Source organism: Leptopilina heterotoma, unplaced genomic scaffold (assembly GCF_015476425.1).
Source record: "Leptopilina heterotoma isolate Lh14 unplaced genomic scaffold, ASM1547642v1 Lhet_32, whole genome shotgun sequence".
Lineage (NCBI taxonomy): Eukaryota > Metazoa > Arthropoda > Insecta > Hymenoptera > Figitidae > Leptopilina > Leptopilina heterotoma.
Window position 1 is genome coordinate 1,803,384 of NW_025111017.1, and position 19,212 is coordinate 1,822,595.

At 35.3% G+C, this 19,212-nt stretch overlaps 2 protein-coding genes across 3 annotated transcripts in view; both read right to left on the reverse strand.

Moving 5' to 3' along the window:
- LOC122504809 (cGMP-dependent protein kinase, isozyme 1-like) overlaps positions 1–19,212 on the reverse strand; it is a 519,664-nt gene that overhangs the window by 7,184 nt on the left and 493,268 nt on the right. The window lies entirely within an intron of this gene.
- Positions 3,244–4,667, reverse strand: LOC122504810 (piggyBac transposable element-derived protein 3-like). The gene has a single exon (XM_043616071.1). The coding sequence runs from the start codon at positions 4,112–4,114 to the stop codon at positions 3,593–3,595; it is 522 nt and encodes a 173-aa protein (XP_043472006.1). The 5' UTR covers positions 4,115–4,667; the 3' UTR covers positions 3,244–3,592.

Consider the following 19,212-nt stretch of genomic DNA (forward strand, 5'->3'; position numbering starts at 1 on the left):
AAAAAATAAAAATTGCGGAGCATATACATTATTCAGGCTAGTAATTATAAAAATTTAAACCGTTTTTTGCTTGAAAATAATTTGTGTAAAATATAATAGTAATGTTAAACTTAATAATAATAATGCTAATCATAACTATTTCTTTGTTATAATAATAATACTAATAGGAACTATTTTTTGTTATAATCGAGTTTTTTCTGTCTTTGAAGCCTCATAATTAAAGATTAATTATGTTTAAGGGGTAAATTTTCTCGAGTGTACCAATGTCAAAATTGCAAGTTGTTGGATCGGGCTAATATTAATTAACCACCAAGTAATATAAGATTTTATAAAAAATTGTAGAGAGGGGAAGGGGGTTAAAGATTTTGGATGAGTAAGAACAGTGAGTTTTCTAAAAAATCGTAGCTTCTATACAATAAAGTAAAAAAAATTGTACATATGTTTTTAGTATAAAAGTTTTTTTAATTTTTTTCAAGAAGGACTCTTTTTTTCTTTTTTTGTACCAAAAGAAAGCTTAAGATGTGTATTAATAAAAATTGTATTAAAAAAAATTGAAATATTTTACAACAAAATAAAGTTAACGCAATTCTGAAGTTACTACTGTAAAACATTACAAAATCCGCATCCAACAAGTCCAATATTAACTATTTTGGATAAATTTACGTTTTATAAATAATTATTAATAAAAATTAATTAACAAATGAATATCATTTATAAAAATAAAGATAAAGTGTTAGTTTTTTTAAACAATTGTTTATACAATTCTACTTTAACCCTCACAGGCTCGAGTTCGATTTTTGAAATGCGCGCACAAGGTGGGTCCGAGGGACCCGGATGTATTTCAATTTTCAATGCAATAAAAAATAAAATTTAATAGCAAAGTGCTTCATATTTTCCATATTTAATACAATTTTAATGATATAATTGCATACAAGATTTTAAATATTAAAAAGTAATCAAGTTATAACTAAAATTTGTTTAATAAATTTAATGAGTCATTTTGAGTAAATCGAACTACATACTTATTAAAGAAGATTTTTTTAATTTGTATTTTTTGTTCAATTAAATTTATCGATGTATGAAGCATATGTTATCACTTATTATGTCAGTTATTGATAAAAATACCATAAATAAATCCAATGTTGCATAAAAATTGCAAATTTAAATTTTTTTTCATAGCATGGGTCCCTCGGAGCCGGGTTGAGCTTTAACGTATGTTCGACTTAAAAGGTAATTTACCAGAATATTTTATAAATAAAAAATTTGTTTATGTTGATGAAAAATGTGTGTTTTTACGTCCCCAAGCCTAATGTGAAGTTGATTTTCCAATAATATTTTCTTAACCGGAAGTAGATCAAAAAAACTTTCCTCCGGGTCCGAGGGACCCGGCTCGAGCCCGTGAGGGTTAAAAAAATGTATTCCAGTTATTTACGTCGATTGTTTAAATCCGATGAAGTTTTAAAAAAAGTATCCACCATATTGAATTCGTTTAATATTTTATAATTTCTAACCTGAATAATGTTTTATGCTCCGAAATTTTTATTTTTTAAAAACTACTATCATATTCGTAATTAGAGACCCCAAGAACCCCCGAGTAATTAGTTTCAAGTGAATCCGATTAAGATTTAAAAAAAGTATAAGCCATATTGGATTTGCCATTTTGAATTTTTTAAAACTATTATCATATTCGTAATCAGCGACCTCAAGAACCCCTCCTAATCAGTTTCAATTGAATCTGATGAAGTTTTGAAAAAGTGTCCGCCATATTGAATTCGTCATTTTAAATTTTTAAAAACTTTTATCATATTCGTAATCAGCGACCCCAAAAACCCTTGAGTAACCAGTTTCAAGCGAATCCGATGAAATTTTTATAAAAGTATCCGCCATATTGAATTCGTTTAAATTTTTATAATTTCTAACCTGAATAATGTATATGCTCCAAAATTTTTATTTTTTTAAAACTACTATCATATTCGTAATTAGAGACCCCAAGAACCCACGAGTAATTAGTTTCAAGTGAATCCGATGAAGTTTTTAAAAAAGTATCAGCCATATTGGATTCGACATTTTGAATTTTAAAAAACTATTATCATATTCGTAATCAGCGACCCCAAGAACCCCTCCTAAGCAGTTTCAATTGAATCCGATGAAGTTTTGAAAAAGTGTCTGCCATATTGAATTCATCATTTTGAATTTTTGAAAACTATTATCATATTCGTAATCAGCGACCTTAAAAACTCACGAGTAACCAGTTTCAAGCGAATCCGATGAAATTTTGAAAAAAGTGTCCGACATATTGTATTCGCCATTTTGAATTTGTAAAAACTATTATCATATTCGTAATCAGCGACCCCAAAAACCCTTGAGTAACCAGTTTCAAGCGAAGCTGTGAGGTTTTTAAAAAAATGTGCACTTGCTGTATATTATTTCTTAAAAAGTCAACTTTGAACGCCATTTTTGATCCGCCATTTTGTTTTTTTTAATTTTTATTTTACAAAATTTTAGGTTAGACATTTTTGGTGCGATATTTTTACCTTTGAGACGTATTCCTTACGTCGAGGTATAGTGATGTGCACCGTCGATTATTGTCGGGTACACACCATTAGAACTCGACTGTCGATAAACTCAGGAAAGGTTTTCTACAGTTTTCCTCTCCACTGGTAAGAAACCCCATTAGACGGGTGGTCCAGGCAAATGCGAGTACTCCTAATTTTTAAGTCGCTCTGTAGGCGCAAATCTTAGTATTAGGAAATGTATATAAGAAATTATTGTAAGAGAAACACTTGTATAGCCAAGTATGTAAGGCTGAAGACAGGTGGATCCAACATGGCGGACGAAATATTTAAAAATATTTGGATTCGCTTAAAATTTGTTACTGGGGGGGTTTTCAGGGTCGCTGATTAGGAATCCAAAGTCAGATTTTGAAAATTCAAAATGGCGGATCCAATATGGCGGATAAAATTCAATAGGGCAAATAAAATTGTTGAAAACTAATTGGATTCACTTGAAAATTGTTGGATTGGCGGATCCAATATGGCTGATGGCTTTTCTAAAAATGGATTAGATTTGCCTGAAACTCGTTACTCGGGGGTTTATGGGGTCGCTGATTATGAATCGGTAATCAGATTTCAAAAATTCAAAATTGCAGTATCAATATAGCAAATATTTTTTAAAAAAATGGATTGTATTCGCGTAACATTTTTGTTTTCATTCATAACGTTTCCTTGCCGTGAGTTTTTTAATTTCAACTGACGTTGCCCGATTCTTACCGCGTGGAGGTGAACGTAAGAAAAGAGTCTTGTTTTTTTTGTTTTTGTTTTTTTATTTATAAAATGTTTAAAAGCTTGCTTAAAAATCTAAAATAAAATTTAAAATATCATGTGTGAAATTTTGCAAAACAGTCTTTGCAAAATGATTTGTGACAATTTTCACAACATAAATATGTTCTAATTTTGCAAGTGTCACTTGAGGAGTATTTTCTCTTTTTTTGGCTATTTATTGTATGGTTTTTTAATGCACTAGTGCTTTCTTTTTTTAAATAGCTTCTTGCTATATCGATTGCAAAATTTTTAGCAGACACTTTTTTATCATTTTATTGCACTGTATTGAATAGAATAACTGCATTTGCAATGGACGATTGAACTAGGCGCATCAATATTACCCAAGTCCATTTTTTGCTTTTAAAAATTGGTAATAAAGTACCACAATACTGATCGTGTATGTCGACCCCGCCCATATATTTATTGTAAATGGCAAACGCAAGCGGCGTTTCAATATCATCTTTACTTCTTTTATCTTTTGAGTAGCGTTTAACATTTTGTATTGGACTGACACCAGCAGCAGTTGAAAGTAGCGATACTTCTGTCGAATCCATTAAAGTAATATAATTAAGGCCACTATTTTTCTCTTGTTTTACTTTCATTGTTCCTCGTGGAACATTTTTCTCCAACTTATTTTTCTCTTTAACTCGATTTTGTCTCACAGTTCCAGTAGCTTTTAAACCAATTTTGTGCAAATGAATGATCAAATCTGGACACGAAAATAAATTATCGAAGTACAGATGATATTGCTCCAGTTTTCGTCGAGATGTTTCCAATAGCAAATTTTCTGTCATATTTATGACTACTCTACTTCCTAAAGCTCAATTTGCTAAAATTTCATCTTTTTTCGAATTCTTTCCGCAGTAAATGTCGCATTCGTACAGATATCCATCAGAGCCACACAGAGCCCACAAAATTTAATGCCAAATCGAACTGGCTTATTTCTGATGAATTGCCTAAAGTGTAAACGCCCTTTAAATTTTACCATAATTTCGTCAACGGCAAGTGCGGTTTGAAAATAGCCATAGTGCTTTGTGTTGCTTTTAAATAACTCCAAAATCTTTCTTACTCTCCAAGAAGAATCTTCTACATTTTCATCCTTTTTTTTTGCACATTTTAATCCTGATTTTATATCTGAAAAACGATTTCGAGACATTAATGAGCTAACAATGGGACATTCTAACAACGGATCAGTGGACCAAAAATCTCTTTCGGACGTACGTTTATTAAAAGTTGATAAAATTATTATGCCTATAAAAATTTCTAACTCGGATAATGTAAGTATTAACCTATTTTCACTTGAAGCCTCTATGATATATTCTTTTATAGTCTTTGAGAAGAACAATTCAAAAATTTTGGTTGCAGAACTCTCAAAATTTTTTTTGTCTTTATCTTTTAATAAATTTTCATTTTTGAGATTGTAGTTATGAGGTTGTTCTCCATCAGCCCAATTGTATTGATGACTAATTTCCAAAAAAAAATTTATTCTTAAAGTAATGGTTTTGAACCTGTCTGTACGACATTATAGTCTGCTCATTAATAGAATCATTTTCTCTGTCGCTATCTTCATCACTGTTATCGTCTACATCATCAACATCAGAATTATTTGCATCAGGTATTATAGCAATATCAATGCACTTATCATTTTCAAAAACCTCTTTGGAACCATTTTCAGAAATACCATTTTGAACATTTTCAATACCACTAGGCTTCTGACGAGGCATTGCGGAAAATATGCAATGAGAATTATTTACTTACCTCAATAAACAATCTGAATAATACATAAAGAAATAATATTATGCAACAATGAACAGCACTCTAAAAAAACAAATGACTAGAGTTGTGCAAAAAGCTTGAAGCTCGATCGAGCTTTTTATTTTTCGAGCCGAGCCGAGCCTAATCAGTTCGAGCTCGAGCCGAGCTGTGTAAAAAGCTCGAATAGTTTCGAGTACTCGAATTTATTCGAGTACTAGAACGTTTCAAGTACTCGAGTTTATTCGAGTACTCGAATTTTTCGAGCACTCGAGGGAATTCGAGTACTTGATTTAATTCGAGTACTTGAATTTTTTCGAGCTCTTGAGTAAATACGAGTTTTAGAGAAAATTCATATAATTTTCGCATATATTATATTAAGCAAATAGAAATACACTTTGAAATTAAAGATTTTTTTACTTTATTGATTCAGTAATTCGAATAAATTCAAAATTTTCTACTTATTAATAGTTTTTTTAGTAAGTTAAAAGCTTCATTCCATTCGAGTACTTGATTTGACTCGAGCATTCGAGTGACTTCGAGTACTCGAGTACTCGGAAATTTCGAGTAATCGATACATCGATCCGTCTTGGGCTTGGCTCGGCTCGACATTTCGAGCTTTTTGCACATCTCTACAAATGACTATCACAAGCTTTACAACAATACACTAACACTCGAATACATCAAAATATTTAAAAAAGAAAATATAATTATAAATAACTTTTGTGAAATCGAGTAACATAATTATAAACAAATAATATTATGTATTATAATAATAATCATCTATAAATTTTTAATTTTTGTCCAAGAAAAATAACTTTCTTTGGCAATGTTGTAGCCCTGGACAATACTTTCAAGAAAGCATTTCGAATTTTTCGCTAAATTTTGTTTCTTAAAAATTATAACTGAAAAATAGAAACCGTCTCAACGTCCGTACTTCTCCCCTATATATTAACCCCTTGGCAGTCAATGACGTGTATACACGTCATGGTACAGGTGGGCTCAAACTGTCGATGACGTGTATAGACGCAAGCAGATTTTTGGCTACAAAAACACACAGATTTGTCCACAAATTTATACTCGGGGGTTTTCGGGGTCGCTGATTACGAATACGTTTTCAGATTTTAAAAATTCAAAATAGCGGATGACTTTTTCAAAAATTCATCGGATTCACTTGAAACTTGTTACTCAGGGGTTTTTTGGGTCGCTGATTACGAATCCGATATCAGATTTTGAAAATTCAAAATGGCTGATCCAATACGGCGGACATTTTCAAAAATTCATCGGATTCACTTGAAACTTGTTACTCAGAGGTTTTCGGGGTCGCTGATTACAAATCTGATATCAGATCTTGAAAATTCAAAATGACGGATCCAATATGGCAAATGACATTTTCTAAAATTCATCGGATTCACTTGAAACTTTTTACTCGGGGGTTTTCAGGGTCGCTGATTACAAATCCAAATTCAGATTTTAAAATTCAAAATGGCGGATCCATTATAGCGGATGACATTTTCAAAAACTCGTCCGATTCATTTCAAACTCGTTACTCGGGGGGTTTTTAGGGTCGCTGATTACGAATCCGATTTCAGATTTTAAAATTTCAAAATGGCGGATTCAATATAGCGGACGACATTTTTACAAACTCGTTCGATTCATTTAAAACTCGTTTCTTGGCGGTTTTCGGGGTCGCTGATAACGAATCTAGCAATGTGGCGTTTTGAATATGTCTGGCGCCATTTTAAAAAATTTATCAGATTTACTTAAAAGTTGTTACTTGGGATTTATTGATGTCGTAGATTAAAAATGTAATATCGGTTTTAAAAATGGCGGGTCCAATATAAGAACAAAAAAAATATAACAAAATAAAATAAATAAAGGATTGTAAAATCCGACCGCATACCTCCACGTGGGAAACTCTGGGGTCGTAAGTAACGTAGCATACTTAACAGCTGACTGCGGGGGAAAATTTTGAATTTATTATCGTTTCAAAAGTTTTTCGTAATCAGCGAAAGCTCTCTAGTAACGAATTTCAAATAAATCCGATAAATTTTAGAAAATTTCATTTGCCATATTGGATCCGCTATTTTAAATTTTTAAAATCTGAAATTGGATTCGTAATCAGCGACCCCGAAAACTCCCGAGTAAAAAGTTTTAAGTGAATCCAATGAATTTTAGAAAATTTCGTCCGCTATATTGGATCCGCTATTTTGAATTTTTAAAATCTGAAATCGGATTCGTAATCAGCGACCCCGAAAACCTCAGAGTAACAAGTTTCAAGTGAATTCAGTCGATTTTTAATTTTCATGTCCGCCATATTGGATCCGCCATTTTAAATTTTCAAAATCTGATATCGGATCCGTAATCAGCGACTTCAAATACAATAATATGCTCGTTTGCGCAAATTTCAGTTTTCTAAAAAGTTGTCGACATTTTGAGCCCACTTATGAGATTTTTGTCTTGACTGCGAAGGGGTTAAAAAGGAAAATGTAAGGTATTATTTTAAGGTGTATCATTAAAAAAAACAAAAAATTTCTTTTATTATTGCAATATTCGGAATTGGAAGACTCAATATTTCAAGCGCTTGCAGGGCAATACCCTCTCATCATTGCAAGATGACGTCAGCTCACGTCATCAACTGTCAGTACTTACAGTTGGGCAGCAATGAAGGATCCAAATGAGAGAGGGCTTTATGTGCAACCAAAAAGAATATACCTATGCTCATTCCTGGAAAGCTAAAAATTAGGCGTGGTATAAGTGTCTTGCATTTACGAGAGGTCAAGAGTAAAAAATTTTCACGACTCTTGAAATGATGAGACACGACTGTATTTGTAACATATTTAAATTCCATTCAAATCGGTTTAGTACTTTCCGAAAAAATAGTATATTAAGCAACAAGAGGATAAAGGCAGCCACTTCTTTACGGTGATTTTTGTGACACGAGTGGAGGTCGAGGGCGCTGAGGGCCCCAAGACCGGAACAAGTGTCACAAAAATCAGCGTAAAGAAATTGGCTGTCTTTATTCTCGTGTTACTTACGATATTTTTTATTCCTAATGCACAAAAGTGTCGATTTCAGATAGCAGACGACAGGGAGTAAAAGTCATTCACTTGTTCGACTTGTATGAAAATGGCGGCCGTTTTCATACGGTCGAAGAAATGAATGACTTTCCTCCCAGTCGTCTGCTATCAGAAGGCGCCATTTTTGTGTATGTGGGATAAAAAAGAGTTTTTTTATTTTTCTTACTCCCTCCATAGCTCTTAAAGTTTAAAATAATCTTCCCAATACGCGATTTTTATTTAAGTTAAAATCAATTCTGTAGGTAGTGTGGAAAGGTTTTATGCAAAAATTGGAGTAGTAGAGCTATAGGGGTACTGCCCCAGGTACTGATCTCGGCTAAGTACACTCGATTGGTAATGCAGATTCCTATTTTATCAGTTGTTGTTTCGCGCGTTACCGGAGGTGAGCTTGTTATCAGCGGTGAGCTCGTTGCCGGGGGTGAGCTCACAGTAGTTCAAGTCAACCGCCACACGTAGCAGAGTGGTGAGCGCGCGTAGTGGGGGAACCGCTTGGTGGGGAGAGATACCTACGAGGGTGACTAGCACACAGTAGAGAGCTCATTTAGCTCATAGCAGCGGAGTGAGCAAACTACAATGAAACCGAGCTGCCGGTGCTACCACTGCGTCGTGAGGATGGTGTCCGAGTATAATGTGAGTAATATAATATAATATAATATAATATAATATAATATAATATAATATAATATAATATAATATAATATAATATAATATGATATAATATAATATAATATAATATGATATAATATAATATAATATAATATAATATAATATAATATAATATAATATAATATAATATAATATAATATAATATAATATAATATAATATAATATAATATAATATAATATAATATAATATAATATAATATAATATATTTTTTAGTTGGAGCATGAAGGTAACGAGGTGCCATTCCCCGCAACTCCTCCAGGGCCGACCCAGTCACCGTGGCACCAGGTGGTGAATCCACTACCACCTTCGGCGGAAGTCGGGACGCCACCGCAGTCACCTCTGCATGAGATGGCACTCCAGTCGCGTCCATTTTCACCGCCGTGGATGCTGGTGGAGAGACCACCGACACCGCTGCCCAGGTCACCGACACGTCAACCCAGGATGGAACCGGAGTCTCCCCCACTCTTTATTCAGTTGGGCACTTCACCCAGGTCGCCGACACCGTTGGAATGGCTGCCTACAACCCCGCCAGGAAGTCCGCCACGGTGTAGGTCACCGATACCTAGGGCGCAGTCTCCCGAGCCCAGGGTAAAAGAAAGAGAGCCGGCGGGATCTCCACCAGAGGCGCAGCCGCCGCCCGCTCACTGTCGGCGTCGGCGCTTTATTTTAAATTTGAATTTAAATTTTATTTTTAAAAATTAATAAATTTTTTATTTTTTTGTCAATTAGTATATTTATTTTGTGAATCCTATATTGAAATTGTTATGTCTGCGTTAGAGTAAGAGTATTGCGCATGCGTGAAAAGGTGGGGAAAAAATTTAAGAGTGGGATATGCGTGAAATGTTGGAATGGGGGGGGGTAAATGGTCTAGTGCGCATGCGTGAAAGGTAGGAGTGGGGATTTCGGGGTATATATTCAGAAATTTTTGCGAGTTTAGTCAGTAGCTGTTGTGTTCACAGGTTCAGCGGTTCCAACAGCAGCAGCAGATTCCCATTGCCACTACTAACTGTCTTTTGTGTTATATTTACTGTCTTTTTTGTTACATTTATTGTTATATTTACCGTCTTTTTTTGTTATTTATATTTACTGTGTTCTGTGTTTATTGCATTTACTTTGCATTGATTTTTAGTTTAAGTGATTGGAACGCGCGCGACATAATGAAACTATCCAGGATCTGCAGGCGACGAAATCAGCAAACCACGGTTTTCTTCTGGGTTTATAGAAAAGTTGAGTGTAATAGGCGCCCTTATTTTTACCTACGTCTGTTAAATAAGAATTAAAACTAGCATCAAGTTGCTTGCGAGCAACACTATGGAAATCCGAAAAAGGAATCTGAATATCTAGTGGAGTAGGATTTGTGGATGCTTCTTTTGCTGCTTTATCAGCCACTTCGTTTACCTCTATCCCTGAATGACCAGGGGTGCTATTCTGTAACTTCACTTCACATTCACTTCACATTCACTTCACATTCACTTCACTTTCACTTCACTTTCACTTCACTTTCAATTCACTTTCACTTCACATTCACTTCAAATTCACTTCACTTTTACTTCACATTCACTTCACATTCACTTCACATTCACTTCACATTCACTTCACATTCACTCCCCATTAACTTCACTTTCACTCCACATTCACTTCACTTTTCACTTTCAATGTGAAGTGAATGTGAAATGAATGTGAAGTGAATGTGAAGTGAATGTGAAGTGAAAGTGAAGTGAATGTGAAGTGAAAGTGAAAGTGAAGTGAATGTGAAGTGAATGTGAAGTGAATGCGAAGTGAAAGTGAAGTGAATGTGAAGTGAATGTGAAGTGAAAGTGAAGTGAAAGTGAAGTGAAAGTGAAGTGAATGTGAAGCGAATGTGAAGTGAATGTGAAGTGAATGTGAAGTGAATGTGAAGTGAATGTGAAGTGAATGTGAAGTGAAAGTGAAGTGAATGTGAAGTGAATGTGAAGTGAAGTTACAGAACTTTGAGCCATCAGTAAAAAAGAAAACATGATTAGGAAAGTTGCGATTGGTTAGGTCCCTGAATAAAATTGCTGGATTAAGAGAATTTTGTAGTGATTTGCCCAAGTCAAAGAAGATTTGGGGAGTGAATATATGATCCTCATAGAGGAATTCGAAGTAAGGATCTAGATTCTTACTTCTAATGAGTTCGCTGTAATTCTTCGATCTTTCGAGAGCAATTAGAAGAGAATAATTAAAAAGAGTATTAGAGTCGCGGAGGAGTCGCGAAAGAACTGTAAGTCCGACCGGTAAAGGGTGGCTGGGATTTGAAAAAATTCTATAAAGGTATTTCTTTGCGAGAAAGTTAAATTTCATTCTTAAGGGGGGTACACAACATTCTGCTAACATTACATTGATCGGGATGCTATTCCTGTAGCCTACGGCTAGTCGAAGAGCTTGATTTCTGATTTTTTCAAGGCGGGAGAAATTTTTATGGGATTTAAAATTAGAGGAGATGGAACCATAGTTAACGCCACTTACAATTAAGGAATCAAAAATGTGAAGCAATAATTTGGGATCGGCACCCCACCATGTGCCTCTAAGAACCCTTAAAACATGAGAATTTTTCTGCTTTTGTCACATAAATAGTTGAAGTGGGTATCGGATGAACCGGATTGGTGGAAGTTAATGCCTAGGTAAATTGCGGAAGGGGAGGGTTTGATAATAACATTATTTAAATTTAAAGAAAGTGATGGGTTTTCTAAGTTAATCTTCTTATTGCTAAATATAACTAACTTCGTCTTTTCCGGACAGACCTCCAGACATCTGTCTTTAAGATAATCAGTCAGTGCGTTTAAACTGTTTTGGAGGGAAGTAATTATTTGGTTTAGACTAGATGAACGGCAGGTGACCGTTAGATCGTCTGCGAAGTCATAAATTATGCAATTTGCCGGAATGCATTTATGTAGATTTCTAGTGTAGATAGAGTAGTTGATTGGACTAAGGATGCTACCCTGAGGTAGACCGACAGTGCTAGTTCTAGGACCTATTGTTTCACCATTAATTTTAATAAACATATTTTTGCATTTAACTGAGTTATAAATAAATCGAGTTATGGGTTGAGGAATCCCTATCAAACGTAGGTCCTCAACCAGCACATTCGGGATCACACTCGGGAATGCACCCTTAAGATCAAGAAAGAGAGCACCAGTGAATTCACGCTCGGCTAGACCAGTCCATATTTCTGTCGAAACCAAAGCAAGGTTATCCGCACATGATCTTCCCCTCCTAAACCCAAATTGGAAGGGGCTAAGAATCCTAATGCGTTCGACATACCACAGTAGTCTATTGTAAATAAGTTTCTCAGTTACTTTAAATATGCAGGAAGCCAAAGAGACAGGACGGAATTTACCAGGAGTGGATTTCGGCAGGAAAATAATGAGAAATTCGTTCCACGAGGAAGGAAAGACATTGTTAGAAATGATTCTATTTAATATTGATAAAAGGGTAATAAGAGCTTCATCTGGAAAATGTTTAATGATATTATAATCTATTTTATCTAGACCTGGAGATGATTTTACTTTACATGAATTAATTGCAATTTTGAGTTCTTCCAGAGAAAAAGACGCTTCCAAGAAAGGATTATGTATGAAATTATTAGGAAAATTATCATGAAAAACTGTAGGTGGGTAAAGCTCATCTACCAGAGAATGGAGCTTGTCTATCATTTCTTTGTCTGCCGAACATGAAGCTGTTGGTGGATGGGTAAAACGATGTTTAAAGCTTTTAACAACCGACCATACTCTTGAAATAGGAGTATGTCTATCTAAAGAATTGCAAAATGTTTTGAAAGATTCTCTTTTAGCTTCATTAACAGTGCGTTTGACTATCGCTTCAGATTTTTTATATTCAAGAAAATTTTGGTAATTAGAAGATTTTTTATAATTTGACAAAGCTAATTTACGATTATTAATAGCCTTATCGCATTTACCATTCCACCAAGGTGCTGGAATAAAAGGTTTTTTAGAATGTGGCCTGTTACCTAGTGTGTGGTGTGAAGGTTTGTGTTGAGGACAGGCAAACTTGACTGAGCTGTCCACGATGTCTGTGAATAGGTTATAGTCTGCGATGGGATCTGTGGTGTTTAAAAGGTTTGAATTGGATTCTACAGATAAACGGATTTTTTCAAAAAAAAGTGTCCAATTGATTGATTTGAGGTTATATTTGTGAGAAGAAAAAGTGGAAATGGGTATAGAGATGCCTAGAGATGAGAATATTAAGAAGTGATCACTGCCCAGTGTGTCATTGTGTATGGACCATGAAGAGGGAGTGTAAAGGTTTGAGGTAACAAGTGACAAATCCAATGCTGAACCAGGGCTCGGTGGGCGACCTAAGTAAGTAGGGGAGCCGTTGTTTAAAAGAATAAAATCAGAGGTATCCAATTTGTCACATAAATTTTGCCCGTTTATGCAGGTCTGGGAGCTTCCCCAAAAGGTATTATGACTATTAAAGTCACCTCCTATGAAGACAGACCTGAAACCGGAATTTTTAATAGAATCAAAAAAAGATTTCCAAACATTAATGGAAGTTTGTTTACCCGGTACTCTATAAGATGAGATCAACAAAAGCTTACCCAACGATGAGTCAATAGAGACAGCTAGTGTCTCGAAATCGTCTTCTCGGGTATAGATTGTGTTGATTCTTGAAAAAGTTAAGTTTTTACGAATGGCGATGACCAGGCCACCACCTTTATTTACTAATCTATCAAGTCTAATAATATTAAAATTTTTAAGAATATTAAGGTTATCGCGTCTATCCGGTTTCAGGAAAGTTTCGCAGAGAAGGAGAATGTCGAACTTGTCTGAAATTTTGTGAATTTCGTGTGTCTTGTTAGAGACACCACGACAATTCCATTGCAGTATGTTTAATTTAGGGAGATTGGCCATGTTTGTCCGTTGAAGGAACGAGTAAAAGGCGGAGGTTATCTTTGATGTTGGTGAGAAGAGAATGTCTTTGTTTAGCATCATCAGGAGAAGAATTGGGAGAGGAAAGTGACACCTGGTTGTTCAACCAGGAGATGATAGAGGAGAGTGAGTAGGAATCTAGGTTTGGTAAAGAGGAGTGGTTAGAAGATGTAGAAGGTGGTAGAGGTAGAGATGCTTGTGTGAAGTTTGAGAGAGCAAAACCGTTTGGAAGCATGATTTCCGATCTTCCATTGTCCCAATTGGAGGCAAAGAATGAAGAAGCGGAGCTTCTTAAAGGTTTTGTCATGTTTTTGTGTTTGTGAGTTTTGTTTGTGGAGGATGGATGAGTAAAGTTTTGTTGTTGAGCTGTTTGTGAGTATGAACGAGACTGGGATTGCGTTTTTGTAGGCTGAACTGATGACGGCGTTGGACAATCTCCCAGATCTGGAAACTCAGAAAAGTTAAAAGAACTCGAGAGGTTCGAGGTTGTTTTTGGACTGAGGAATTGTCGTGCTTCACTGAAGGACAATCTGTGCATTGTCGCGTAATAGCGAATTTCCTTCTGTTCGACGAACTTTGGGCAGAGTTTTGAAGATGTCCTGTGTGGACCTTTGCAATTCAGGCAAGTTGGGGAATCCGAAGTTTGGGGACATTTGTTTGAATCGTCGTGTGGGGTTGTGCTACCGCATTGTTGGCATCTACCTTTGGATCGACAATTTTTTGCTATGTGTCCAAAACGGAAACATTTCAAACACATGCGGGGATCGGGTACGTAAGGACGGACTGGACTAGAGCCTTTGAAGATTGCAACGCGTTCCGGGAGAGTTGTACCTTGGAAGGTAAGAAGCACGGTGGTAGATGGTTTATGTGAGACAACTTTGGCCTCATTAACGACTTTCCTGTTGAAACGCATGACATTGATTATGTTGCAATCTTTCCCGATTTGACCTAAATCTTCGGCTTTCTCCAAAATTTCCTCGTTAGAGATGTCCAGACCGATATTATTTATAATACCCTGACATGTGACAAAGCTATTCGGAATTAACGCAACTAAACCTTTTGATTTTAAAGTGGGGTCCGAGACGATTTGATTAGCGGCCCTACCACTGTTCATTACAACACGCACCTTACCACGACCGCTTGGGTGGATACTGACGACTTTACCGGGGTAAAGCGCGTGCAGTGTCTTGCCGATAGAAATGTGGTTGAGATCTTTGTTTGCATCCGTTGAACTCGGATCACGCTGGATAAAAACTGGACAATTTCCTTTATCAAAATTTCCGTACTTTGCAGGCTTCTGGTTGCTATTTTTGGGGTCAAGCGAAATTTTCGACCGAGTTGAGGGCGGGACTTTGTCCTGTAATGAATTGTCATCGCGAATACGTTTCGCTGCTGGATCTAAATCAAGGGACGATGTCGAATTCTGGCGCGATCTAATTTTAGAATTTTGTTGCATAAAAAGCAAACCTTCAACTGCTTTCTCTACTTCCGACCCACCACTGTGGTCGCCGACATCCATTTCCGCATCGACAGAGGCCATGCCTCGATCACACACGCACAGCCTGGTGGCTGGCGTTAACCTATAAACAACACACTTATAAAAATCACAGTGCCTGTGAAGCAGGCAGTACACAATACTTTAGGCTTGAATAACAGGACCCACGACGGGAACTGAGATTAATAAATAAGCACCGAAGACCGGAGAAACGGTAAAAACTTTAACGAGTAAAAGTAACGCGTCTAACCGATACCGCTTACCAAGCGGAAGTGTATGACGCTGGTATTTCTGATAATGAGTATGCGCATGCGCTAAATGTATGGACCTAGTTTGACTGTAAAAATCTATACGACTATGTACATTTGTATATGAAAACAGATGTATTGTTACTTGCGGATGTCTTCGAAAATTTCCGAGAAGAATGTGTTAAAGCGTATGGTTTGGACCCTGCACACTATTATACGACCCCCGGTTTAACTTGGGATGCTATTCTCAAGTATACGAGCATAGGATTGTAACTAATAACCAATATCGATATGATTATGTTTGTTGAGTCCGGTATTAGAGGTGGCATAAGTCAATACTGCAACCGATATACTATAGCGAATAATTCATATATGGAAAATTTCGATGATAGCAAAGGTACTTGCTACATCATGTACTTTGACGCCAACAATTTATATGTCTGGGCTCAAGCGCTCCCTTATGGCGGCTTCAAATGGGTTGAAAATGTCGACAACTCTTTTAATTTTAATGTATCTGACGATTCACTTGTTGGATACATACTCGAAGTTGACTTGGAGTATCCTGAAAGTATTCACGATACCCACAAAGACATGCCATTTTGTGCAAAAAATGCAAAACCCCCCACTCTCGAAACAGGAGAAATTACTTACAACTCTCCTACCCAAAGAAAAATATGTGATCCACTATCGAACTCTCAAACAAGTTGTTGCTAATAGTATTAAACTTGTTAAAATCCACCGAGTCTTACAGTTTAAGCAATCAACATGGTTTAAACCATACATCGACTATAATACGATGATGCGAACCAACGCCAAAAATGAGTTCGAGAAAAATTTGTTCAAGCTCATGAACAACGCTGTGTACGGTAAAACAATGGAAAATGTCCGTAAACATGTCGACATTAGGCTTGTCACCCAATGGATTGGCCGCTATGGAGCTGAAGCCCTCATCTCTCGACCGAACTTCCATAGTCGAGCAATATTCGACGAAAATCTGGTTGCCATTGAACTGCGTAAAACCGAGGTACTACTCAACAAACCGATCTATGTGGGGTTAAGTGTGCTCGATGTATCCAAAACGCTAATCTACGATTTTCACTACGGATATATGTTAAAAAAATACGGCGACAATTGTAAACTGATGTATACCGATACAGACAGTCTAATCTACGAAATTAAATGTAAAGATGTCTACGATGACATGAAAAATAACATTCAAAAGTTCGATACGTCAGACTATCCCGCAAACAACGTGTACGGCATTCCGCAAGCCAACAAAAAGATTCTCGGTCTAATGAAAGACGAATGTAACGGCAAGATCGTTTCCGAATTTGTTGGCTTGCGGAGTAAGATGTACAGCGTACGGGTTGAAGGTGAAGACTTTATTAAAAAAGCTAAAGGCATTAAATCCGTCGTTGTTAAAAAATCGATTTACTTTGATGATTATGTAAAATGTCTGCGAGATTTCGACATTCAAACTCGAACACAGTATAATATTAGATCACGACTACACAACCTTGAGACTGTAAAACAAATTAAAGTAGCTTTAAGTCCACAAGATGACAAACGGTATTTGTTACCGGGGAGTACCGACACTCTACCGTGGGGACATTATGCGATCCCTAAAATCGACGAATGATTTTGTAAAACATGATTGTAAAAAAATAAAATGTTTGTTAATAAATAATGCAATTATATTCAATTTCCATATGTTTTTATTTAAAAAATCCTTCCATATATACATAATAACATATGATTAAAACTTATATTAATGTAATATAATTTAAATGTGCAAATCGACCCCAGTAACTTAACGCAAATGCCAATCAGCCAGCAAAGCAATCAAAGATTAATGTTAGCGTAGAATCTCTTTATAAATCAAAACTACTTCCAACAACAGACCTTTACAATGCCTGTGCAAACTGATTTAATATTCATTCATTAATGATTCATTATTGATTCATTGTTGATTCATTATTGATTCATTGTTGATTCATTGTTGATTCATTATTGATTCATTATTGATTCATTGTTGATTCATTAATGATTCATTATTGATTCCTTGTTGATTCATTATTGATTCATTGTTGATTCATTATTGATTCATTGTTGATTCATTATTGATTCATTGTTGATTCATTGTTGATTCATTATTAATTCATTATTGATTTATTGTTAATTAAATTTGGCACTGGCAGTGTAAAGGTCTGCTGTTGGAAGTAGTTTTGATTTATAAAGAGATTCTACGCTAACATTAATCTTTGATTGATTTGCTGGTTGATTGACATTTGCGTTAAGTTACTGGGGACGATTTGCGAATAATAGATTATACATTTGCTTTATCTTCCTACGTATTGTGAGAATTATCAAAGCCAAACCATTTGACAAGAACTTTGTTTCCACGTGTCTTGAGAATTTTTTCCACAAGATAAATATCTGAATATTTTACTTTAAGAAGTTCCTCTTTATAAAATCCTCCGCTGATAGGTTGATCTTGGTAATCCTTGAGCTTGTAAGTCACTGGATGAGTTGATACAACTTGATCCACGGTGAATATTTGTGTTGTCCAATTGGGTGTATATCCTTTCTCGAAAACGGTTTTATATTTGCTTACTCGAACTTTGTCACCAATTTTATACTTTGGTCGTCTTAAAGGAATTTATCTCAGTTTAGAGATCCTTTCTTTTAAAATTTCAACGTCTTCTGAAGTAACATCTTTAGGCTTCATTCCAATTGTTCTATGTTTTGTATCATTATCGTTGGAAATAAGAGTAGGCAATATATTATACCACTTGTAATTTCCTCGTAAACTAAATTGCATCCACATTTTTCTTTTTAGTGTTCGATTAAACCGTTCAACAATAGAAGCTTTCATATTACTGTATGTTGAATAAAAATTTATTTTATGCTTTTTCATTAATGCTTCAAATTGTAAGTTATAAAATTCTTTTCCTTTGTCACTATGCAAGTTTTTTGGTATGCGTTTTTTAGCAAATATAGATTGCATTGCATGAGAAACATCTTTTCCATTTTTACTTTTTACTGGAACAGCCCAAGCATATTTCGAAAATATGTCTATAACTGTTAATAAATACTTGAAACCTTTATTTATTCTTGAATAAGGTATCATTTCTACTAAATCTGCTTGCCATGTCTCATCAATATCACGCATTTCAACTCGCCGTCGAGGAAAATTTTTTCTAGCCGTCGTTTTCTTCTTCAGCGTTAGCAAGATTAGAGAGTTTTCTTCCTTCAACGTCAAAGTTACCTTAAGAATTAAGTTTAAAACCAACTCCAGGAGGCCCTCGTCTTGCTGTTCCTCTTTGATTGAGAGGATGTCTGAACACGTCAATGCTCATTGTTGAAATGAATGATATTTGCTAAAACACATCTTAATATATAATTTTAGTTTTACGTAGTTCTTCAATGACAGACATGATTTCATTATTGTGACTAGGATTTCCAACAGCTTGAGAAGCCATTAATAGTCTAACACGGTCAACTAACTCATTTGGATCATCCCAATAGATATATTCTTGTTGAAAATTTATGTTTGTAATCATAAATTTAGGTAATGAACTACCACTTACAGATGGTTGTTTGGTAGGTGTTCGAGGGAAGAATTGAGATATAAAATTCAAACACTTGTAACTCTTATCTGTACGTATAGATTCAGAGGAACTATACTTCTTTTTGTGTGCATTAGTAGCAATCAGAATCTCTTTATAGTTTCTTTCATC